The following is a 25,560-nucleotide window of genomic DNA, read 5'->3' as shown; positions in this document are numbered from 1 at the left end:
GTGTGACAAGCAAAAGGGGGGGTAAGGAAGAGGAACCAAGCCCTCCGTAATAGCTTTCCACATCCGTCCAATTTCATGCCATTCGGGAGAAGCGATTACAGGCGGCGAAATCAGGTTACGCCATGTAAACATCCCAACAGCCAAAAGGATCCCCAACCATTCATCTCATCATATTTAGCGGAAGCCGCGCGGGAAGAGGTGGCGCCCTCCCGCCTGCCATTTATTTAATCCTGTTTCAGATGTCAAAACCGTAATCCTGGGAGGCAGAGCGGGGCTTCCGAGAGACGGGATGCTAACAGGGTTATCGTGAGCGGCAGCAGATGGAGCGACTCGGCGGCTCGTTTGGTTCCATAGGCCAAAACAGAAGTCTTCCCCCCCCCCAAAAAAAACCTAAATTTCTCCCTTTCCAAAAAATAAAAGCCCCATCATTCTACCACGACAAACTGTTCCAAATTGAGAGTTTCTACACCACGGGTGCGAAACATAAGGCCCGCGGGCCAGATCCAACCCCTTGAGAGCTCTTATCCGGCCCGTGAGCCAGCCGAGGCAGCCACCCCGTCCCCCATTCTCGATCTGGGTGGGCGAGGCCTGGCCCGACCCCACCCAGTTACATTTATGTCATATCCAGCCCTCGTAACAATTGAGTTCGACACCCCTGTTCTACACTGCGGGACATCCTAGCTGGAGCCGGCAAGGGCAGCCAGGACCAGCGTCGCCCAGTGGAGGGATTATTGTGACAGCCCCTGCTTGTGGAATGCTGCTTGTGGAATGCTTGTGGAATACCCAAAGACCCCCGCTAAGTCAAGACAAAAAAGAAAGTTCCAAGAAACAGGCACAGGGCAGAATGAAAAGAGGAGCAAGAAAAGGAGAAAAGTATTCCTGGCAGGCCAAGAAGACTGGACGTGGGGATCTTTTATTGTTGCTCTGACAGCATTCCTCATATGTAGAATAGGGCTCCACATAATAAGCCCATGTTCCAAGGCAGCATAGCTCTGAATACCAGTTGCAGGGGAATAAGCACTCACGTATGGCTGCTGCATTCATGACCTGCTTGTTTGCTTCCCAGAAAGCTGTGGCTGGCTATCACTAAAAACAGAAAGCTGAATTAGATGGGCCCTGGCAACACTTGCTTATAGCCTCAATGGATCAACAGAACCTCCATGTGCAGGAGCAGTATATCTCCGAATGCAAGGTGCTGGAAGGAAACAACAAGGGAGGGCGGTTGCTTTATTGACCCATTTGGGGGCAATCCCCAAGGCTAATCCAACAAGGATACTACGGCCTTCCTCTGCCCCACACCACAAATCCACAAGAGCCTTTCACACCAGATGACAGCTTCTGCCACACTTCCTGCCTGCTGCCCCAAAACCTGGCAGATGTGCCCACGGCCACATCAGCAACCAGCGCACAATGCGGCCACATCCACAACCAGAGCAGAATGTGGCCCCGCTGCACAAAGAGCAGAGCCACAGAGAAGAAGAGTTGGTTTTATACCCCGTTTTTTCTCCGAGAATCAAACCAGCTTACAATCGCCTTCCCTTCCTCTCCCCACAACCTTATGAGGTGCTGAGAGGCGTTCAGCGAGAACTGTGACTAGCCCGAGGTCACTCAGCAGGCTTCACGTGGAGGAGTGGGGAATCAAACCCGGTTCTCCAGATCAGAGTCCGCCGCTCCTAACCACTACACCACCTCGCTGCATCGATTCCTTCTGGATTGCTAATGCTCCGCTTCTCACAGCAACCCGGGCTTTTGTCAGAGGATGGGTGGGGGGAGAAAATCTGGGTGGTCAAGGAAGCAATTTATTTGTTACAAGGGCTATGTTGGGAACATAGGGAGAAGACAGCTGCAGGATACTTCCAGAGAAGGCTGGACAAGAGGGAAATGCAGCATTTGCAAGACCCACCCAGTGGGATCAGACCGCGATTCTTCTTCTATTCCCAACAGAAGCCAGCAAATGCTTCTGGGAAGCTGACGAGAAAAGCAGGAAAGCTGTAGGAAGCTCTTCGGTGGTTTGTTCCCCTCCACCCCATCGAGAGCTCAGACTGCCTCCCCTGGTGCTCCATTTAGCCGTTTCCTCTAATAGACATTGATCATCTTCTCTCCCCTGCATTCATGTAATCTTTTTCTACCTGGAAAGGAAAGGTAAAGCCTTGGGAAACTGCTGGAGATTTGGGAGCAGTGCCTGAAGAGGGGAGAGTTTGGAGAGGGGAGGGAGCTCAACAGGGATGTGAAGCCATGCAGCCTACCTTCCGAAACTGTGACCCTACACCTCTTCGAGCTCCCTCAGCCCCACCTACCTCACAGGGGTGTCTGTTGTGAGGAAGGGAAGGCGATTGTAAGCTGGTTTGATTCTTCCTTAAGGGGTAGAGAAAGTCGGCATATAAAAACCAACTCTTCTTCTTAGAGAGCCAATAAGAGCTGTGGACTCTAATCTGGGGAACCGGGTTGGTTTCCCCACTCCTCCACATGAAGCCAGCTGGGCGACCTTGGGCTAGTCACAGCTCTCTTAGAGCTCTCTCAGCCCCACCTACCTCACAGGGTGTCTGTTGTGGGGAGGGGAAGGCGCTTTTAAGCCAGTTTGATTCTTCCTTAAGTGGTAGAGAAAGTCGGCATATAAAAACTAACTCTTCTTCTTCTGCTTCTGCTTCGAGAGTCAATAAGGTATAGTGGCTAAGAGCTGCGGACTCTAATCTGGAGAACAGGATTTGATTCCCTGCTTCTCCACATGAAGGGCAGACTCTAATCTGGTGAATTGGGTTGGATTCCCCACTCCTCCACATGAAGCCGGCTGGGTGACCTTGGGCTAATCACAGCTCTCTCATCCCCTCCTACCTCACAGGGTGTCTGTTGTGGGGAGGGAAGGTGATTGTAAGCCGGTTTGATTCTTCCTTAAGTGGTAGAGAAAGTCGGCATATAGAAACTAACTCTTCTCCTTCTTCTTCTTAGAGAGTCAATAAGGTGTAGTGGTTAAGAGCTGCGTATTCTAATCTGGAGAACTGGGCTGGATTCCCCACTCCTCCACATGAAGCCAACTGGGTGACCTCGGGCCAGTCACAGTTCTCTCAGAATTCTCTCAGCCCCACCTACCTCATAGGGTGCCTGTTGTGTGGGGGGGAGGTGATTGTAAGCCGCTTTGAGACTTCTTTCGATAGAGAAAAGCGGGGTATAAAAACCAACTCCTCTTCTTCTAAGTGTGCCCGGCCCACAGCCGCCAAAATCCCAGTTTCCTGACACACCAGCTTCCTCATAGGCAGACGCTGCATGTTTTGGGGTCTCGGGCCAAAAAAGGTTGCCTACCCCTGCTTTAGGTAGTACAGCAGCATGGTGGGGAGGGGAGGGGAGGGGAAGGGAAGGCTTGGCACCGCTCGGCCCGGTTAATGAGAACGTGACGATAAACAAGACCGGCGGCAATGCTGACTCAGTTTCGAGCTGAGATGGATTTCCCCACCTCGGGACGACCAAATTGCAACCCGCCCAGAATAAATTATAGATCCTGATGCAGATCAGCAAAATAAATAGCTAAATAAAGCAGCCTTTGTTTAACGCACAAGACAGTTGCTTCATATCTTCAATCTGGGAGGGGTGCTGGCACAACAACCCTGTGAGGTAGGTTAGGCTCAGAGACTATGGCTGGTCAAAGATCATCGAGGGAGCTTCATGCAAGTCTCCCAAATCCTAGTCAGATACTCTAACCACTACACTACATTGTTGCTCAGGAATAAGAAGAAGAGTTGGTTTTTATATGCCGACTTTCTCTACCACTTAAGGGAGACTCAAACCAGCTTACAATCACCTTCCCTTCCCCTTTCCACAACATACCCCCTGTGTTGTAGGTGAGGCTGGAGAGCTCTGAGAGAGCTGTGACTAGCCCAAGGTCACCCAGCTGGCTTCATGTTCAGGAGTGGGGAAACAAATTCAGTTCACCAGATTAGCCTCCGCCGCTCATGTGGAGGAGTAGGGAATCAAACCCGGTTCTCACCTTGCCTGAAAAGGATTGGTGGTATTTGGGAAGAACATAGAATGAAGGAGGGGCTACAACAGATTGGCATCTGCAAAGGATTCAGGGAGGGAGTGGACATTAAATCTCATACACACTCCCCTGGGCTAACTCTGTTGTAACTTTAGCCCCAGGGGAAACTGATGTCTCGCTAGTCATTCAGGCTCTCTCTGGCTTTCCCAGCCCTGACCTGGATGGTCCAAGCTAGCCTGATCTAATCAGATCTCAGAAACTAAGCAGGATCTGCCCTGGTTAATACTTTGATGGAAGGCCACCAAGGAATACCACGGTCTTTATGCAGAGGAAGGCAATAACAAACCACCTCTGTTAGTCTTTTGCCTTGAAAACCCTATTAGGTCGTCTTTAAGTTGGCTGTGGCTTGACGGCACTTCACACGCACATGCGCACACAGGCTTTCCCACTAATCTAAGAGGTGTCCCCTCTCTCCCCACCAACCAGCCACCTCTATTCTTCAGGAACTGAGTACCTCTCTCCACCTCAGAAAGGTCTTTCCATGACTTGAAATGGAAACCCTACGCCACAGCTACAGAAAACAAGACCCACATAAGAAAAGCCATGCTGGATCAGTCCAAGGTCCATCAAGTCCAGCAGTCTGTTCACACAGGAGGAAACAAGACATTATGGCCAGGATGAGGGCCCTGCCTAGGGTAGTGCATATCGATAAACCCGAACCGAAAATAAATTGAAATTAGCCGTTTTGGTAAATTTTGGGAATTGGGTTTACAAAACGCCAAAATCTGGGGATAAAGCCAAAGCCAAATAGGCGATTCCTGAAAAAGATGAAGAAATATTCAATTTTTTGGGTTCAGCTATTCGCTTTTGCTCAGAGGCATGGCTCTGTGTTTTCACCCCTTTTTCTTTCGTGTAATCGGAGCCAACTTGGTCTGACCAACTTTCCAGGTCTATCACCCAACAGAAGACTAGTCTGCAAGCAGAAGCATTATTAAAAGACGACCTGCCTTATTTCTCTTGCATTTAAGCCTTTTCCCTCCATCTGGAAGCTCATAAAGCGACTCAGAAACGAAGGCAGACCCTAGACTTTGAGGTGCCAGCCTGGAATCGGCTCTTTCTACCAGTCCTTGGCAACACTGAACTTTTGAACCTGAAAACCGATGGACAGCTTGGCTCGCAAATGCCTGGAGGATGGGGGCGACCCCCTTGCAAGCCCATGAAATTGGGCTCCTTGTCCCAAACTTCACCAAACTTTGGTGACCGTCAAAGAAGAGTCCCTTGCAGCCACGCTGCAAAAAATGCCCCCCAGGAGCTTAAAAAAAATCCCCATTGACTGTAATGGGCCTGAATTTTTCAGTAAACCCAAAAATAAGCCAAATACCGAAATTTACCAGTATGGGTTTATTTCAGGCATACCGAAAAAAATTGGGCTAAAAAAATCCGAACCCAAAATTTACCCAAAAAAGTTATTTTCACAACCCTTCAATTGCTGCCTGCAAATCACTGACACAACATACCCAATCAGGCAGCTGCTTCTTGCAATTGCCAAGACAGTCTCTGCACTACTCATTGGCTGGATCCACTTTGTACTGGCTCCCAACACCAACGAAAGGTGCTGAATTATGTCCTGGTTGCCCGGCCGTAAGCGTAACCCTCCTTGACTTGTACAAACTGGATGGCGCCTGGCCAGAGAACAAGAAAGGATTCTGGGCTTTGGAAATCCCAGCTGCAAACACACAAAACCCTGAGCGGTGGATCAGACAGCGTGAGAATTTCAGTGTTTATTTTACAAAACACGTTTCTCGCTCCGGAGGGCAAGATGAGACAGAACGCCAGGAAGCAGCCAATCAAGTGGCTGTTCACAAACCCAATTAAGATATGCTAATGCCTCCCATCCTCTGATTAGCTGGCTGGAGCTCTCTCTCTGACACACACGCAGGGGAGCACTGAGCATGTGCAAACTTCTGGAAAACTGCTCCCGCTCAGCTGTTATACGTACAGTTGGCTTTGCAGGGCTGCTTCTTTGTGCCCATTTAGATCACGAGCATTTAAAACAGCCAAGGGTGGGCTTCTTTCGGCAATAACTAGAATGGTTCCATTTGTTGTTACGGCTTGCTTGGGCTTCTGGGTTAAGGATCCTGGCACGCTGGTAAGCTGGTAAAACTGCAGCAACAGAGATATGCAGGGGCCATGGCTCCATGGAACAGCGAACGATTTGCATGCAGAAGGTTCCAAGTTCAATTCCCAGCCTCTCCGGCAAGTGTTGAGAAAGTACTGCCCACCACCCTGGTCAGTCACTGTCCTTAGCCAGATGGGCCAACGGTCTACTCTTCATGCATTCAAAGAAAATCCCATTTTATTGACGCAGTGACAGCACCTTCCTCTCCATCGTCAGAGAGCCAGCGTGGTTTAGCTGTTAAGAGTGGTGGTTTGGAGCAGTGGAGTCTGATCTGGAGAACCGGCTTTGATTCCCCACTCCTCCACATGAGCAGCGGAGGCTAACCTAGTGAACTGGATTTGTTTCCCTACTCCTCCACATGAAGCCAGCTGGGTGACCTTGGGCTAGTCACAGCTCTCTCAGCCCCACCTACCTACAATTTAATGCATAGCTAAATTGTAGAACTCCCTGCCCCAGGATGTGGTGATGGCTGCCAACTTGGAAGGCTTGAAGAGGGGAGTGGACATGTTCATGGAGGAGAGGGCTATTCATGGCTACTAGTCAAAATGGATACAAAATGAACACCTATACTCTCCAGGATCAGAGGAGCATGCCTATTAGATGAGGTGCTGTGGAACACAGGCAGGACAATGCTGCTGCAGTCGTCTTGTTTGGGGGCTTCCTAGAGGCACCTGGTTGGCCACTGTGTGAACTGACTGGTGGACTTGATGGGCCTGGGTCTGATCCAGCACGGCTTTTCTTTTGTTCTTATGTTCTTACTTCACGGAGTGTCTGTTGTGGGGAGGGGAAGGGAAGGTGATTGTAAGCCGGTTTGATTCTGCCTTAAGTGGTAGAGAAAGTCAGCATATCAAAACCAACTCTTCTTCTTCTTTTTACTCAATGAACCACTCCAAGATGTAAAAAGGTTCTCAATACTCATTTCCTTCAGTCACTCCTGTTGGGACCCTTACTGGGGGAGGAGGGGGATTTCCCCTGCCGGTGCATCAGGGCTGAAAGGAGACAACTGCTTCCGAAATTCTGCTAGGAAAATAACATTTACGCAGCCCTTGGGGAAAACGCAGCCCACACACAAAGGGAGGAACCTTCTTCCCCGCAGAGGAAATCAACGGCCCTGATGCATCTTTAAACATTCACAGGGAACCAAACTGCTTTTTTTTAATGTTCAATTCTTTCTTTTTAAAAAATCATAAAAAGATCAACTTGTTGCTAGGATGCAGAAGTGAACTTCGGTGGCAAGTAGCTAGGCTAATGTTTAAACTTACATTAGGATTTCAAGCTCTCTCTCTCCCCCCCCCCCATCTCTCCCTCCTTCCCCCAGCCCCATAAATTATGGCTGAGTTTTGGCCATGCACCTAAGATGGCTACTCATCTCCCCCTTCAAATGGATGAAGAAGAAAAAGAAGAGTTGGTTTTTATATGCCGACCTTCTCCACCACTTAAGGAAGAATCAAACCAGCTTGCAATCTCCTTCCCTTCCTCTCCCCACAATAGACACTTTGTGAGGTAGGTGGGGCTGAGAGAGTTCAGACAGAACTATGAGGAGCCCAAGGTCACCCAGCTGGCTTCATGTGGAGGAGTGGGGAGACCAATTCGGTTCACCAGATTAGAGTCCACTGCTCCAAACCACCACTCTTAACCACTACACCACGCTGGATAAAAACACCCATGCTGTGCTGCACCAAGGACATGTGTGCGTAAAGCGCCGTCAAGTCGCAGTGGATTTACGGAGATCCCTTTTGGGGTTTTCAAGGCATGAGACTAACACAGGTGGTTTGCCATTGCCTTCATTTGAATAGCAACCCTGGTATTCCTTGGTGGACTCCCATCCAAGTATTAGCCAGGGCAGATCCTGCTTAGCTTCATCCAGGTCAGGGCTTTGGGGAGCTGGCAAAACTAAGAGAAGGAACAGCAGCAGCAGTGAAGAAGAAGAGGAGGAGGAGGAGGAGTTGGCTTTTATATGCCGACTTCCTCTACCACTTAAGGAAGAATCAAACCGGCTTACAATCCCCTTGCCTTCCCTACAACAGACACCCTGTGAGGAAGGTGAGGCTGAGAGAGCTCTAACAGAGCTGTGACTAGCCCAAGATCACCCAGCTGGCTTCATGTGGAGGAGTGGGGAAACAAATCCAGTTCACCAGATTAGCCTCCGCCGCTCATATGGAGGAGTGGGGAATCAAACCCGGTTCTCCAGATCAGACTCCACCGCTCCAAACCACCGCTCTTAACCACTATACCACACTGGCTCTCTATGAACATAGAGAGTTCATGGGTGAATTATGATTTGAATCCAAGGCGCACTCATAGAGTTTGCTACGTTCCTCACAATGCTTCGCCAGATCTCAAGTATCCAGCATAAAAACTGCAGGTTGCCAATTATTACATTAACATCCCAGACTGATATGGGGGGGGTGGAGATAGAGACCCCCTGCAAGGAATCCACAAGGAAATCTCTCCATCTGCCACTCCCTGGAAGAGACTTCTGCTCCATCAGGCAGCTCAACCTTCCATACAGCCAAGGGCATTTCAGAGCTGCCTTGCCAGCTGGACCAGTGCCCGGCGTGGCAATCCCTGCTGGAATGGAAAACGCTGTTGCAGAGCTGCCAACCGGCTCTGCCGGCGGCTTTCGCTCCGCAATCTGAGCACCGGGGCTGGAGTTGCAACCACAGCCAAGGCGGAGGCTCATTTCCCACCTCCGGAGGGGGCAGCCGCCATCTCTCCTGCCCTCCAGGGAAATCGAAGGCCAAGCAAGACTGTCTGTTGCCTAAAATACCTCTGCCAGGAGGGAATTCCTCCCCGCGGCCTCCCCGGGGCCTTCTCTAGGACGCCGTCTCCTGAAAACTGGCAGACACTAGGAAACAGAGTTCTACCCAACCTGAGCTGGCATCTGTGGCTTGCAGAAGGTTAACCATTTTGCAGGGAAAGATCAGAGTTTGTGGATTTTTAAAATAATGATTATTTTAGGGGAAGGAGAAGGAGGGGAAGAAGAAGAAGAAGAAGAAGAAGAAGAAGAAGAAGAAGAAGAAGAAGAAGAAGAAGAAGAAGAAGAAGAAGAAGAAGAAGAAGAAGAAGAAGAGTTGGTTTTTATATGCTGACTTTCTCTACCACTTAAGGAAGAATCAAGTCAGCTTACAATCACCTTCCCTTCCCCTCCCCACAACAGACACCTTGTGAGGTAGGTGAGGCTGAGAGAGCTTTGACTAGCCCAAGGTCACCCAGCTGGCTTCGTTTGTAGGAGTGGGGAAACCAACCGGGTTCACCAGATTACCCTCCGCCGCTCATGTGGAAGAGTGGGGGATCAAACCCGGTTCTCCAGATCAGAGTCCACCACTCCAAACCACCGCTCTTAACCACTGCACCACGCTGGTTCTTAGGGACTTGATAAGGCTTTATAAAATTACAAATGGTGTATATGGGGGTGGGGGGAAGAATGCTAGAATTCAGAGATCACCCAATCATATTGACTGGTCATTAACTTGCTTAATTCAACAGAATTCCCTGTAACCAGTTACCACAATGGTCACCAACTTAGATGTCTTTTAGAGGGGGAATCGGGCACATTCAACCTATTAGCCCCAAGGACTGTGGGTGGTCAGGTCCTGCTTGTGGGCTTTCTAGAGGCACCCAGCCACTGTATGGAAGAGGACTGCTGGACTAGACTCTTTTCGTGGTATCCTTAAATGGGTTCATGCCCTGACCTGGATAGCCCAGGCTAACCTGATCTCATCCGATCTCAGAAGCTAAGCAGGGTTGGCCCTGGTTAGAATCTGGATGGGGGACAACCAAGGAATACCAGGATCGTGATGCAGAGGTAGGCAATGGCAGACCACCTCTGAACGTCTCTTGCCTTGAAAACCCCTCCCACCGGGGGGGGGAGTATCGCCATTAGCCAGTTGTGACTTGACAGCCAAAAAAGGGGAGGTTCACAAGCCATCTTGATACAAAATGATTTTTAAATTATTCTTACAACTAAAAAAATCAAACTTTTCTCTATCATACCTACATTCTTATTCTTCTACTCTTCAAAGCCACAAATCATCAATTCCTTTTTTTTTTGTATTGTGCAAAAAGTCCATAAATGGTTTCCAATTTTCCACAAACTTAGATAAGTATATGTAGCTAGAGAACAGGTTGTGATTTCTTAATTAGACTTATATTCAATACAAACGAAAACGGAAGTATCTTTTTGTCTCCGTGTTTGTTTGTTTCCCTTTTTCCTTTGGTTTTGTTTATTGTAATTTTGTTAACAAAAAAATTAATAAAATGTTTTTTTAAAAAAAAGCTATATTGAGAGGAATCTTAACCCTTCGCCACAGTTGAGGTAGTAAAAAGGGGGAGGTGATTCCGTCCAAGATGGGCTGGACAGTTCTACAGCCGACTCCCAAGTGGAGTTAAGAAAGAGCTATTGCAGGGGTGTCGAACATGAGGCCCATGGGCCGGATCCGGCCCCTTGAGAGCTCTTATCCGGCCCGTGAGCAAGCTGGGGCAGCCACCCACCCACCCCACTCTCGATGTGGGCGGGCAAGGCATGGCCCGGCCCAACCAAGTGACATTTATGTCATATCCGGCCCTCGTAACAATTGAGATGGACAGCACTGAGCTGGTGGCTAATTGTGTCCGCGGTTGCCCTTTGACATGCCTCAGGGGCCCCGAGAGTTCAACTAGCACGGTTCCTTTCATAGAATCATAGAGTTGGATGGGACCACCAGGGTCATCTAGTCCAACCCCCTGCACAATGCAGGAATTTCACAACTACCTCCCCACACACACACCCAGTGACCCCTACTCCAGGCCCAGAAGATGGCCAAGATACCCTCCCTCTCATCATCTGCTTAAGGACATAGAATCAGCATTGCTGACAGATGGCCATCTAACCCCTTCTTAAAAAACCTCCAGGGAAGGAGAGCTTACCACCTCCTGAGGAAGCCTGTTCCACTGAGGAACCGCTTTAACGGTTAGAAAATTCTTCCTAATGTCTAGACCAATGTCTAGACATGTCGCATTTCTGCTACAGCTGGTATCTAGCAGGCTCCACCCCTTAACAATGATTTCCCAATAGCCATTACTACAAGAGAAAAAAAAAAGGAGGGAGGGAGGAACTATTAGCCATGCTCAATAACTGGCCACCAACTTTAAGACAGCCAGAGGGGTGTAGTGGTTAACAGCAGTCTGGAGCGGTGGACTCTGAGCTGGAGAACCGGGTTTGATTCCCCACCCCTCCACATGAGCGGCGGACTCTAATCTGGTGGTTTGTTTCCCCGCTCCTACACATGAAGCCAGCTGGGTGACCTTGGGCTAGTCACACTCTCTTAGCCCCGCCTATCTCACAGAGCGTGTGTTGTGGAGAAGGGAAGGTGATTGTAAGCCTAACCCTAACCCTAGCCCTAACCCTTCCAAGTTGGCAGCCATAAGAAAGGCCATGCTGGATCCAATCCAGCCCACCAAGTCCAGCAGTCCGTTCACACAGTGGCCAACCAGGTGCTTCTAGGAAGCCCACAAACAAGATGGCTTAAGTGGTAGAGAAAGTCGGCATACAAAAACCAACTCTTCTTCTCCTCCATCTTCTTTAATGCACATCTCCTGGCCTAATATACAGCGGCTGGCTTTCCACTTGGCTATTCTTTGAGTCTAAAAGGTGTGGGGGGGGGGAAACTGCAGAAGGCGGGAGGGGAAGAGAAGCATTTTCCAACAGATTGGGCCGGCAGATAAACATCCCTGCAATTACCTCTCCCCACATTGTAAATCAGTGCCTCCTCTTCCTCCCCCCGCCCCCCAACCCAGGAGTAGAAAATGCTGGAGGCTGGCAGGAAGCTCCAGGAAAGAGCACCGGTAGGCGCAGTATTTTATCCGGGCTCTCAGAGGGCCGGTGAAATACAACCACGGGGATCTCATCAGAGGAGAGCGGCTGCTGGCAACGGGCTGGTGCTTTACGGCGCTCTCCTTGGATAAAGATGACAAGTCAGTCCATTTCCCCACTAGTGGGGGGGCCATGTTCTCACCTAAGAAGTGGGGGGGGGGGAAGGAAAGGGCTCGTCCACCGGCCACATCTACGCTAGCATCTGTTTCACGCAAGGGCTGGTTGCTCACAAGCATGCAACAAAGCCCCAGGCGTTCTTTGAGGTTTCGTCTCCAGCATCCGATGCTCACAGCTATACTGCCTCTGAACGTGGAGGCTCCCCCGGGTGATCACGGTTCATAGGCCTATCCTCCATCAATAAATCTGAGCCTTTTTTGACAAGTCACTGCAGGGAGAGGAGAATGCTAAGCCACTCTGCCCCATGTGCTATTTATTTACTGCGTTTATTCCCTGCCCTTCTCTCTCCCCCATGGGGACCCAAAGCGGTTTACATCATTCTCCTCCCTTCCGTTTTATCCTCACAACAATCTTATGAGGTAGGTTTGGCTATGTGTATGGGACTGGCCCTAAATCAAACAGCGAGCCTCCATGGCAAAGTGGGGATTCAAACTTGGGTCTCACAGATCCTAGTCTAACACTCTAACCACTACACTACACATTACATCAAACTACACTTTTACTCTGTAGAGCATGTGGGTGGGTTAAATAAAGGCCGCATTCAAAAACATGACAAACCCCTACTGCAAGTGGTACAGCCCAGAATTCTACTATCTCTTTCCGCACGACGACTCTTCACTAGGGGCCATCACCCCATCTTGTGGCAGGGAGTTCCACAGGTAGGGCAAGAACTTGCTAGAGAACTTTTGATGACAAGAACTTGCTAGAGAAATTGGCAAGGTGTCCCTCCCCTGCCCCCAAACTTTACCCTTTCATCACAGACCAGAGGCTAAGGGGGAGGAAGAAGGCGAACAAATAAATAAGGAAGGAAAATCGGATCAGTGAGCCACAATATTCATAGCTGTCAAAAGTCATTTCCATACAGGGAGGAGAGGTTTAAAATGTCAAAAGCCATCCCCAAAACGTGTACAAAAACGGAAGGCGGAGAAGCTAAATACGAAGCTTCAGACAGATTGCAGCTATTTATAGGGGACACAAAAGACAGGAGAAAGTTGAAACGCAATTCTCAATCCCCTCTTCCCACACAGCCATTGATCAATTCACAAGTCTGGAACAAGAGCATTTAAGCTTCATTTCTGTCACAGGTGCGCAAACAGCAGCCGAGGGGCTCAAAAGTTCTCCGATTCCACCCAAGTTCTTCCGACCGCAGCCAGACAAATACCTCCAAACATGCTGGGAAAAGTCTAGCAGACTGATAAGGGGAAAGCAACGATTCAAAAAGATACTTTCTGGGTAGCCTGACAAGAATTTCCTGGGGATAAACTCCTTCTGAAAAGACTTGGAGGAGAGGTGGGCTACTGGCAACCCTAAAAAATCCTGCGGCAAGGAGTTCCACCAGCCTGTGAGTTGGGAAACCCTTCCCTGCCTTCCACCTTCCACCTGCTGCCTGTCCACTCGCACACAGGGTTCCACCCCGTGCATCTTTTGTGCCATGTGGAACGGAGAATGTGCCGCTTGGGCGAAACCTCTTCACATGCATCTGAGCTGCAGATTCGCTGAGGTGTTCCCAGAGAGTCAACAAAACCCTTGCCCTATCGGTGGAGTACCATTCCCTCCCAGGATAACAATCAAAATATGCAGGGGGTTGCATGACTATCAAGAAAAGGAGCCCCGTGGCGGAGAGTGGCAAGCTGCAGTACTGCAGTCAAACCTCTGCTCACAACCTGAGTTCGATCCCGACGGAAGTTGGGTTCAGGTAGCCGGCTCAAGGTTGGCTCAGCCTTCCATCCTTCAGAGATCAGTAAAATGAGGACCCAGTTTGCGGGGGCTAAAGTGTAGACAACTGGAGAAGGCAATTGCAAACCACCCTACAAATACAGTCTGCCTAGTAAACATAGTGATGTGACGTCACCTCATCGGTCAGTAATGATCCAGTGCCTGCACAGGATGCTACCTTTAAGACTATCAAAACCCACCATCACCTACTTGCCTAGTCCCTTTAACTGGAGATGCCAGGGATTGAACCTGGGACTTTCTGCATGTCAAGCAGATGCTCTACCAATTCAATTCAATACGTTTATTGGCATAGCGAGTCATTCAGGACATTCCATGATTAATCAGATAATAAAATATCAATAGACATAGATAAAATGGAGTATGTCGAAATAAAATGAATTTGGAATACATATAAAACAGGTATCTAAAATAGACAAATGATATCAGCTATTGTATTTTTGATTTGATCTTAATCATTGAGGCGTACTTCAAAAACACGGCTACTGTTTCTGTAATTTCTGGATCGTAACCATTCATTAGGAATCTAAAAAGGGAATGAGGAGAAGAGTTCCTGTTTACAATTAACGGCATTAAAAGTTTGGTGTGTAAATCGACTAACATTTCACACTCCAATAAAATATAGATGCTCTACCACTGAGCCACGGCCCCTCCCCATGCCGCAGAGTCACTTTCGGAAGAATCTGCACATGTGCTTGCTTTTAGCTCCCTCTCACACACACGCCGCCACCACCGATCCACTCCTCAAACGCGAAGAACAAGAGCAAGTTAGCAAGTTGTCAATCCAGCCTCGCCGAACGTGTAAACCGGATTGCGCGATCGATCCGGTCGAGCCCTCTAGGCAAACGCTACAGAGCCACAAACAGACACAAGGATGGATGCCCCAGTGTCGAGGCAAACCTTCCCTGTGCGCCTCCACACCCAAAACACTCTCTGCAAGGAAGTTGGAAGCCTACACTAGGAAGGGGGGTGGGGAAATCATACAGTCCCTGCCATGACAGCTTCGCTCAAGTCAGCAGGGGCTTTCGCAGGCACCCACCTGCAAATAGGCAAAATCAACAACATCCTATATACATCTTTCTCCATTGTGGCTCCCGCCTTGTGGAGCAGTTTGTCCAAAGAGGTCAAGAAATCTCCCCAAACTATGCAAAACTGAACTATTCAATAGGGCTTCACTGCGCAGGTAACAGGGTCGCGCTGTACAAAAGGGTTGTACAGACTAGCTTGGATAAATGATTAGGGTCTGTGGTCTGTACCGCTGTGTATAGCTGATTGTAAGTAGAACCCAACTGATGATGAAGAAGAAGAAGAGGAAGAAGAGGAGTTGGTTTTTATATGCTGACTTTGTCTACCACTTAAGGGAGAGTCAAACCGGCTTACAATCCCCTTCCCTTCCCCTCCCCACAACAGACACCCTGTGAGGTGGGTGGGGCTGAGAGAGTGTGACTAGCCCAAGGTCACCCAGCTGGCTTCGTGTGGAGGAATGGGGAATCAAACCTGGTTCTCCAGATTAGAGTCCACCTCTTCAAACCACCGCTCTTAACCACTACACCAAGCTGGCTCTCCTTCCATCCTTCCGAGGTCGGTCAAATGAGTACCCAGCTTGCTGGGGGTAAAGTGTAGATGACTGGGGAAGGCACTGGCAAACCACCCCGCAAACGTAGTCTGCCTAGTAAACGTCGGGATGTGACATCACTCCATGGGTCAGTAATGACCCAATGCTTGCACAAGGGACCACCTTTACCTTTAATAGGGTTGCATTGTACAAAATGGTAATACAAACTTGCTTGGATAAATGAGTAGGGTCTGCGGCCTATACTGCCGTGTACAGACGATTGTAAGTGGGATCCAGTTTATGTCAATTCTGTTCCGCTTAATGTGCCGTGTGAACACTTCTGCAATGCCTTCAGATCTTTCTGGTGATTACAGATTCCTAAAATCCTATTGCATAGGTTATTGAATGGCCCATTTTATCGATTGTACTGACTCACTATGTGCAATCCACCTAGAGTCCCTGTGAGTAAAGTGGACTATAAAAACATAAATAAATAATTAAAATTGTAAAAATCACTTTGAGTTGCTTTCCAATGAGTTGGAAGGGGGATCCTGGAAAACCGTTCCACCCTCAAGCGCCAGGGTCATATGTTTTTTCCCCCAAGGCCCACTGCAATCTATGAAAGGAGACACAGATAAACAATCCTACCAAGACCCATGTTTGTACTTGATGTTAATATAATCCGGTGGAGGCGGGGCCACAGTTCAGTGGCAGAGCATCTGCTTGGCACGCAAAAGGTCCCAGGTTCAATCCCAGCCATCTCCAGTTAAAAGGAGGAGGTAGGAGGGAATGTGAAAGGTCTCAACCTCCATTTTATCCATAAAACAATCCCGTAGTGTAGGTTAGCGTCAGAGGTTCGGCAGGTGCCAAGGTGAACATGCGAAGCAGCCTTCCGTCTAGACCAGGCTTGTCCAAACTGCGGACCTCGGGCCGCATGTGGCCCAGGACAGCTATGAATGCGGCCCAACACAAAATTGTAAACTTACTTAAAACATTATGAATCAGCTGTCATTAGTGTTCGTGTATTTTATGTGTGGCCCAAGACAATTCTTCTTCTTCCAGTGTGGCCCAGGGAAGCCAAAAGATTGGATACCCCTGGTCTAGACATTAGGAAGAATTTTCTAACAGTTAGAGCGGTTTCTCAGTGGAACAGGCTTCCTCGAGAGGTGGTAAGCACTCCTTCCCTGGAGGTGTTTAAGCAAAGGCTAGATGGCCATCTGTCAGCAATGCTGATTCTATGACCGTAGGCAGATCCTGATAGGGAAGGCATCTTGGCCATCTTCTGGGCATGGAGTAGGGGTCACTGGGGTTGTGGAAGGGAGGTAGTTGTGAATTGCCTGCATTGTGCAGGGGGTTGGACTAGATGACCCTGGTGGTCCCTTCCAACTCTATGATTCTACTGAGTCAGATGACTGGGCTATCAGGATTAGTCTTCCCTGCTCTGACTGGCAGAGTCTCTCCGGGGTCTCAGGTTGAGACCTTTCACATTCCTTCCTACCAGATCCTTTTAACTGGAGTTGCCTAGGATTAAACCTGGGACCTTTTGCATGAATAGTGGCAGCTCTGCCACTCAGCCGTGGCCCCTCCTTCAATGGATGTCCGAACTGAAACAAACTATTGAGTCGGTCCCTTGTGAAGAAGGTATCAGGAATATATCTAGAATTCGAAATTTATGAAAACTAGGATATCATTGCACATGGTCCCCCAACGTGTACATGGAGCTGTAGCAAAACAAAGCAGGAGTCCCATGGCATCTTAAAGACCTACAGGTTATAGGCCAATGCCAAGTTTCATGAGTCAGAGCACAGGAGTATTCAAGCGTTAGGCAGAGGGCAGCATATTTGGATACTACTATGCATTTGATGAAGTGAACTCTTGACTTACTGTTGTGTGTGTGTGTGTGTGTGTTAAGTGCTGTCAAGTCGCTTCTGACTCATGGCGACCCTCTGAATCAGCATCCTCCAAAATGTCCTATCTTTGACAGCCTTGCTCAGATCTTGCAGATTGAGGGCTTCCTTTATTGAGTCAATCCATCTCTTGTTGGGTCTTCCTCTTTTCCTGCTGCCCTCAACTTTTCCTAGCATGATTGTCTTTTCCAGTGACTCTTGTCTTCTCATAATGTGACCAAAATACGATAGCCTTAGTTTAGTCATTTTAGCTTCTAGGGTCAGTATAAGACTTACTCTTATACTGGAATAAATATTGTTTGTCTTTAAGGTCCCACCAGACTCCCATTTTATTTTGCTTCCGCCAATTGATACAGCTTCCCATCAGTAGGCGATATGGTGTATGTGACAACTCTGTTGCTTTAATCCGGGTCAGTGTTCCTTTCCTCAATTCCATTCTTAATGCTCGTGGACCAACAGGTCATGAGCAAAACAAATTCAGTATGTTCCATAATTCATAAATAACCGAACATACAAAAATATTATACCTAAACAGTACAGTTAAAAGGAGGTATCATTAAAAACCATCGATTAAAATTTTGCCACCGTGAGGGTTACGTTTGGATCAGTATCAGCCAATAACTTTGCAACTATATCTTGCTTTAGGGCAGGTGGTCAGTAAGAACGTAAGAACATAAGAAAAGTCATGCTGGATCAGACCAAGGACTACCAAGTCCAGCAGACTGTTCACACAGTGGCCAACCAGGTGCCTCTAGGAAGCCCACAAACAAGACGACTGCAGCAGCACCATCCTGCCTGTGTTCCACAGAACCTGATATAATAGGTATGCTCCTCTGATCCTGGAGAGAACAGGAATGCATCATGACCAGTATCGATTGTAACTAGTAGCCATGAATAGCCCTCTCCTCCATGAACATGTCCACTCCCCTCTTAAAGCCTTCCAAGTTGGCAGCCATCACCACATCCTGGGCCAGGGAGTTCCACAATTTAACTATGTGTTGTGTGAAGAAGTACTTTTATCTGTTTTGAATCTCTCACCCTCCAGCTTCAGCAGATGACCCCGCGTTCTAGTATTATGAGAGAGGGAGAAAAGCTTCCCCCGTCCACTCTCCAAACCATGCATAATTTTATAGACCTCTATCATGTCTCCCCTTAGCCGCCTTCTTTCCAAGCTAAACAGCCCTAAACAGTTTCAGACGGCCCAAGTGTACTCCAGGATTTAACGTGGACAAGAACAGAGAAAAGGAAAGTGGTTGTTACTGCCGAGTTATCAAACTGTGCTCCTTTTAAAAAAACAACGCTGCCTCCTTATTCTGACGCCCAGCATTAAGGACGCAACAGGTGAATTGTTCCGCCGCTCCACCATACCGCAGCAGGGGTCATGTTGTTTCTCGCTGATAACCTCCCTCTTAGCACAGATGAACACGTACGAGGGCTTGGCCGCGTTCCAACCAGCTCCGCAGCCCTCGCACTCCCCCAACGAGCACAGTCACACATTCCGTGGCGCCGCAAGCACCCCAAAGGGGAGCCACACCCTGCATTCCTGGTGGGAGTGTTCCCCCTTCGCTGTACTCAAGTTCCAGATAGCATACTCCCCATTCAAGGACAATACAAACACGTGGAGACTTGCAAGCATTAAAAAGATTAGATGGAAAAAACATCACAGTCTAGCGTCTTGTCTATACTTAGGATGGAATGAGGTGGGAACAGTCTGAGATGACAGAAGCCTGTATACTGGGCGGGAGGGGGGGATCACATATATAAGAAAATTCCATGAAAGTGAAAAGCTGGGACAGCAAGAAGCAGACTGGGGCAGACCCTTTCATTGAGCTTTCTAATTGCATGGTGTATTTAACATATTGTAATAGGAACATTCAACAATAACATCCTCTACCTGCGATCAGAAGTGGTACAGTCCGTCTACTATGTCAGGATTATCACCTCATTCTCCTACATATCTTCTACCTGCGCTCTGAAGAGGAACAATCCGTTTACTAAGTCAGGACTCTACCACCTCATTCTCCTACATATCCTCTACCTGAGCTCTGAAGTGGTACAATCCGTCTACTATGTCAGGACTCTACCACCTCATTCTCCTACATATCCTCTACCTGCGCTCTGAAGTGGAACAATCCATCTACTAAGTCAGGACTCTACCACCTCATTCTCCTACATATCCTCTACCTGCACTCTGAAGTGGTACAATCCATCTACTATGTCAGGACTCTACCACCTCATTTTCCTACATATCCTCTTCCTGCGCTCTGAAGTGGTACAATCCGTCTACTATGTCAGGACTCTACCACCTCATTCTCCTACATATCTTCTACCTGCGCTCTGAAGTGGTACAATCCATCTACTATGTCAGGACTCTACCACCTCATTCTCCTACATATCCTCTACCTGCGCTCTGAAGTGGTACAATCGTCTACTATGTCAGGACTCTATCACCTGCACTCTGAAGTGGTACTGTCCTTTCTACCTTGTCAGCAGTCTACCACCTCATTCTCCTACGCATCCTCTACCTGCGATCTGAAGTGGTCCAATCCACCTATTATGTCAGGACTCCATCACCTCATTCTCCTACACATCCCCTACCTGCACTCTAAAGTGGTGCAGTCCTTTCTACTACATCAGGACTCTACCACCTCGTTCTTCTACACTACCTGCAACCTGAAGTGGTATAGTCCATTCTACTCTACCAATTCATTCACCCAGCAGCTAGTTCACTTTCTCAATGATGAGTCACACCTGGGCTACGCATCATTCACACCTGATAAGTTCCCACTTGCTGCCTCAAAAGCTAGCAGCTCTCAATGTGCCTCCAGGGCTGGTTCTCCCCTCTCTGTTCATCACATGGTGGTGGCCACATCAAGAAGTGGCATGGGTCTGCAGATGACAGCTGACAGCTGACCTGCAGAATCCTAGGCAGCGGATTCTCCGACCACAGGTGTGAAGGGGACATAATATTAATTTATTTACTTTATTTATAGCCCACCTTTCTCACTGAGATTCAAAGAAGTTGCAAAATTTAAAAACGATACAATAGGTACTTTGTAAGGTGTGTTGTTCAATCCTCCCCCCATCCCCGGTTTTGAAACAACACGCATGCATGTAGCAAAACAGCACTCAAAGAACCCGTTTCAAGCATTGTCCTTGTATGTAGAAAACTAGCCCATCAGATGAAGCATTTCTTCCACAAGGGAGCTCTGAAAAACACTCAGCAATCCCTGCAGCCACATGGCCTAGAACTCCTCCACCCCCTTCTGCGCACGGTGCTTCTGAGCCATCATCAGTTCAGCATTACAGGTGAATCTTGCGCCACCTTCATCGCCTGACCCATCTCCCACAGCGCAACCGTCTGCAACGTGAGAATCCCCAAAGAATTCTGAACTACCGCACAATTTTGATACACGGGCTCTTGACAGCAGGTCAACTTGAGAACACTGCCTTTCTTTATGGGCCTTTCTTTCTACATATGCTCTCACAGGCGCCCGGCGATGATATTTCCCACATAATCCCCACAGCAAACCCTGGATCAGACCCACCATCCAGTTTCCAACAGTGGCGTGCAAGCCTCCGAGACGCTCGCAAGCCAGTCACAAAAGCCAAGGCTTGCCCCGGTGCTCCTTCTATACCTCTGGCATCCCGAGGTATACTGCCTCTGTACATGGAGGACAGCTAACAACCACAGACCCATCCTCCAGAAATGTGTCTCAGCCATGGGGGGTGGTTAAAAGCCCTCTAAGCTTTCGCCCACCGCCGCATCCTGGGGCCGGGAATCCCTGAAGTCAATCCCCACATCGCACAATCCCCACTGTCGAGCACACGGCCCATCTCCGATGCTCGTTTCCAGCTGGGAAAGAGCCTTCGCTGTTTTTCACGTGTTCGAGGGCCGCAATACAGGGGGGGAAATACAGATGATTCATCTGAGCGCCAGGAAGCAGAGGTGGAGGAGGGCGGGCGAAACGTTTTTCGTTCGGATTTCCAGCTCCCTTGATCTTCAGGCAATCGGAGGCAGAGCCGTTCAACCGAGCCCCCCACCCTTTCCCCAGTCTCCACCGACAGGCCGCAGCATCGCCTGGACCCCTCGTCCAGCCGGATCCGCCATCTGCTCGCCGAGGGAGGGGGCCCGAGAACGAGCACCCAGATACTTGTAAACTTAACCGCGCAGAAGGAGACGCAGCCATAAACCCGGCCCTTCCACCCCGAGCCTTTTAACGCTTCGTTGTGATATATTATTAATCGTTTTCATAATGCGATTCCATAGATTCCTGTCGCTCCAGGCTCCATTGCATTCCTGGGGTTGGCTGGGGAAGGGTGGGGGAAGAGGGGCAGGCTGATTATTTCCCACACACACACAGTGGATTTGGAGAAGGCGGCTGTGAAAAATCTAACACAGAGACACCCGTCAAGGCTGCACAAGAAATAATAATAAATAAAGCCAAGCTGTGGACACACCACACCAGAATTGCAGGGTGGGTTTCCAGAAAGGCAAAGTTTTCACGCCTTGCTCAGGTCGGCTGGGAAATCACACCCTGGCATGGAAGAAGGGGGGTGTTCCTGGTTGGCAGAGAGAAGATTGAAAGCAAAGCCCAGCTCCCCAGCAGGCCAATTTGCCTCTTGGCAAATTTATTCCCCTTTCCGAACCCCGCATCAATCCAGATAGAGCTCCAAAACTTGTACAGAGAAGGAATCAGCAGGCCCATCTCTTCTCATTTGCAAGCGACGTCTCCAGGTACCCAAACAAAGGCCCTCTCTGTCATCCTCCTCCCCCCACTCCCCAGCAGCCCCTCACTCGAGGACTAGAGAACACACTCCAGCCGCTGATTCAGCCAGCTCTCGTTCCCCCTCTCCCCAATACAAGGCCAGACCTGCCCAGCAGAAAATATCAAAGATGCGATCTCAGGAAAAAAATATATAGTGTTTTCTCAATAAGGGGCATTGTTTCCAAGTTGGCCCGCAATCACTACCGACAGCATACACTGTTTTTATTGCACACCCTTGCCTTTCGGAGTTCCCTTTGCAAAAAAAAAAAGGAAAATTGTAACGCATGCAACCCAAAGTGAAATGTTCCTCTGCTCGACACAGATTCTGGACGGTACCCGATACTTCCAGAACCCCCCTTCTCTCACACACAGCATGAAATCGTCCCTTTTTGCCATCCAAGGCGCTTCTTCTCTCTCCCTTCCGCCTCCCCCATGCCCCCCACTTTAGTTTTTCCTGAAGACCAGCTGGCAAAAGGGCTTGCCAGGGCCCCACCACTGGAGAACAAATCAGAGAATCCACTACTCCTAGGGATGATTTGAATCCTGGTGCCAGGATCTCTAGCAGCTGCGGAGTTTTTTGCATCCATGATGCATAGGTGAAGGGATGACAGAGACCCAGAATGGAAGGAAGGGGGACGCATGCTACCTTTGCTCCAAGAAAGAGGGTTGCGCTGGGGGGGGAGGCGAAATCGCAACGGGAAGGGGAAAACCCAGAGGAAACGCAAGATGACCACAATGTTCTCAATGGGGCTCCCAAAAGCTATCCAAAGAGGTGCAATCTTCTGTACGGACATGTTCAGCCATGCACCAATCCAAGCCCATTCCAGCACAGGCTCACACAACTGCAGCTCACTTTATCATGAGGGCTAACAGCCTCCCACAACTACTCGAAGCTGTCGCCGAGATCTCTCTGGGCACGTGCAAAGTGCATTTCCCTTGGGGGCAACCACAGCCTGACCTTGCAGTTTGGGGAGCCTCCAGAACCTACCGAAATGTCGCTTAATACACCAAAGAGCCCCATCATACCATCATGGAGTTACCGTGGTGGCACTTTCTGGAGCCTTTGGGGGCACGCTGGACTAAGATGATCTGAAACCGACAGGCAAAGGGAGGGAATTCTGATTTGTTGCTCATGAGTAGACGGCTGTGATAGTGGGTTATTTGGCATTTACTGCCCTTCTCTTCCTCTTTCATTCACAGTGACTTTTTTCCATGTTGGGGGGCGGGAAGTGAAGGGGCAGGACGTGGTAACAGAGCTGTGTCAGTGTCAGAGGGGGAGAAGGAAACAGACCCTTCCACCGGGGATACCAGGGCCTCCTGAGGAAGTGAAAAGGAAGGAGGTGAAGGGTGTGGGAAGCCAACTAGCCAATGGTTAATTGTAAAAACAGAAAGGTGTGGGGGCAGAAACACCTCTGGAAATGTGCATGCTCCATTTGAGGGCTGCATCTCCCTGACCCAAACTGCGGGAGGCAGGGCGAGGCGCAGCTAACCGGTGACAGAAAGCACTCCGTTTATGCTCAGAGGCACCTGTGGCGAAAGGTAGAATCTGGCACTGGGAAATCAATTCTGGGGTTAAGCCAGATCTTATTTGAAAATGGCCTGGGCCCGCACTCGCCTCCAAAGCCACAAGTACCATGGTGGCTACCGGCGGGGAAAGAAAAAACACTCTGCACACACTTAATGTCCCAATGAGCTCGAGCGCCACAAACCAAGCCCTGAATCCTGTGCGCCTCATCAGAGAAACTTTGCACCTCCGACTCACGTGAGCTTCAGCCCTTTCACTGAAGGCCGATTCCAGTATCCAGCTCTAAAATTAAGACGTGAGAATCAACAGAGGTGTCCACCGAAGCCAAGAGCTTGAAGTGGGAAAAGAGGAATGAATGAAGCCCTGGAGCCAGAAAGAGCCCGGAGGGTGAGGCTGAGAAGACATGACGCTACCCCATTCCTGCAACTGGGGGAGCAATTTAATTTCTAAAAAGATGCAATTAGGTACATCCACCAACCCGAGACATGGGGCACTGGTGGGAAAAGGTGTTCTCTGCATGCATTTTGAGAACCTCCGCTATTTAGAGACATGCTTCCCGGTCACAACGCTGCCGTGAAAATACCAGTTACCAGACAGTGCCACAAATAGTCCCTACACAGGCTTTGGGTCACTCAATGGGGATGCTTTCTGCCCGTGCTCAGAAGCACACTTGTTTTCGTTACCCGATCGGTCCCAGCCATGCCGGGCACATCCTGAAATGCCCTCTCCCCTCCATATTTCCAGGGCTAAACCCTGGCTCTTAAAAATAAAATTTAAAAAATGGAGCCCCTACGGGCTCTGGCACACTAAAGAGGCGGAGCTCTGCGCATGTTCAGACAACCTCTTGTCCAGCCTACGGCTTAATAGACTCGTAACCATTCCCGGCGCAATCCAGACATAGGAATCCCAACCCCTTCCCCTTCTTAAAAAATTTTTTTTTTTAAATGGAACTCCTACAGGCTCTGGCACACTAAAGAGGGCAAACTCTGCTCATGTTCAGACAACCTCTTGTCCAGCCTACGGCTTAATAGACTCGAAACCATTCCAGGCACGTTCCAGATGTGGGAATCCCAACCCCTTCCCAATTTTTTTTAATGGCGCTCCTACAGGCTCTGGCACACTAAAGAGACTGAGCTCTGCACATGTTCAGACAACCTCTTGTCCAGCCTATGGCATGATAGACTCGTAACCATTCCAGGTGCGATCCAACCCCTTCCCCCCCAAAAAAAAAAAATTTTAATGGAGCTCCTGCAGGCTCTGGCACACTAAAGAGGCTGAGCTCTGCTCATGCTCAGACAACCTCTGGTCTAATGGCTTGATAGACTCGTAAGCATTCCACACGTGGGAATCCCGGCCCCTTCCCCGCCTGGGGACTCACCCTGGCTGATGAGCGCCCCGATGCAGCAGAGGAGGGCGGCGGGTCCGGATCGGGTCCTCTTCGCCAAGGCCATGGTGGGATGAGGGGCGAGGCGCGGCGGGGGGTCCGGGCCCGGGAGGGGGCCGCGGGAGGCGGGCGGAGGACGCGGGGGTCCCAGCGGCGGCACCCAGGAGCCCCCCCGGATTCCTCCCGGAGGGAGGCCGCCCCCCCTTCCCCCCAGGAAAAAACAGCAGGCTTAGACTCCGTGATGGGTGAAGGGGGGGGGGTCAAAGAAGAAAGGGGAGGCGAGGCATGCAAACCTAGAACACCCCCCCAGGAAAAAAAATCCTAGAACACCCTCCAGGAAAAAAAAACTAGAACACTCCCCAAAAAATCCTAGAACACCCCCCAGAAAAAAACTAGAAGACCCCCCCAAAATCCTACAACCCCCCTAAAAAAATCCTAGAACACCCTCCAAAAAGATCCTAGAACACACACACCCCAAAAATGGGCAAGAGTCCAGTAGCACCTTA

At 49.4% G+C, this 25,560-nt stretch overlaps 1 protein-coding gene across 1 annotated transcript in view; it reads right to left on the bottom strand.

Moving 5' to 3' along the window:
- TMEM132E (transmembrane protein 132E) overlaps nt 1–25,123 on the bottom strand; it is a 177,775-nt gene extending 152,652 nt beyond the window's left edge. The window contains exon 1 of the mRNA XM_056864866.1: nt 25,049–25,123. Coding sequence (XP_056720844.1) covers nt 25,049–25,121 — 73 coding nt within the window. The 5' untranslated portion in view covers nt 25,122–25,123. The remainder of the gene's footprint in view (nt 1–25,048) is intronic.
- Between the last annotated feature and the right edge of the window lie 437 nt (nt 25,124–25,560).

Source organism: Euleptes europaea, chromosome 19, assembly GCF_029931775.1.
Source record: "Euleptes europaea isolate rEulEur1 chromosome 19, rEulEur1.hap1, whole genome shotgun sequence".
Taxonomy (NCBI): Eukaryota; Metazoa; Chordata; class Lepidosauria; order Squamata; family Sphaerodactylidae; genus Euleptes; species Euleptes europaea.
This window is presented reverse-complemented; position numbering and strand designations above follow the sequence as displayed.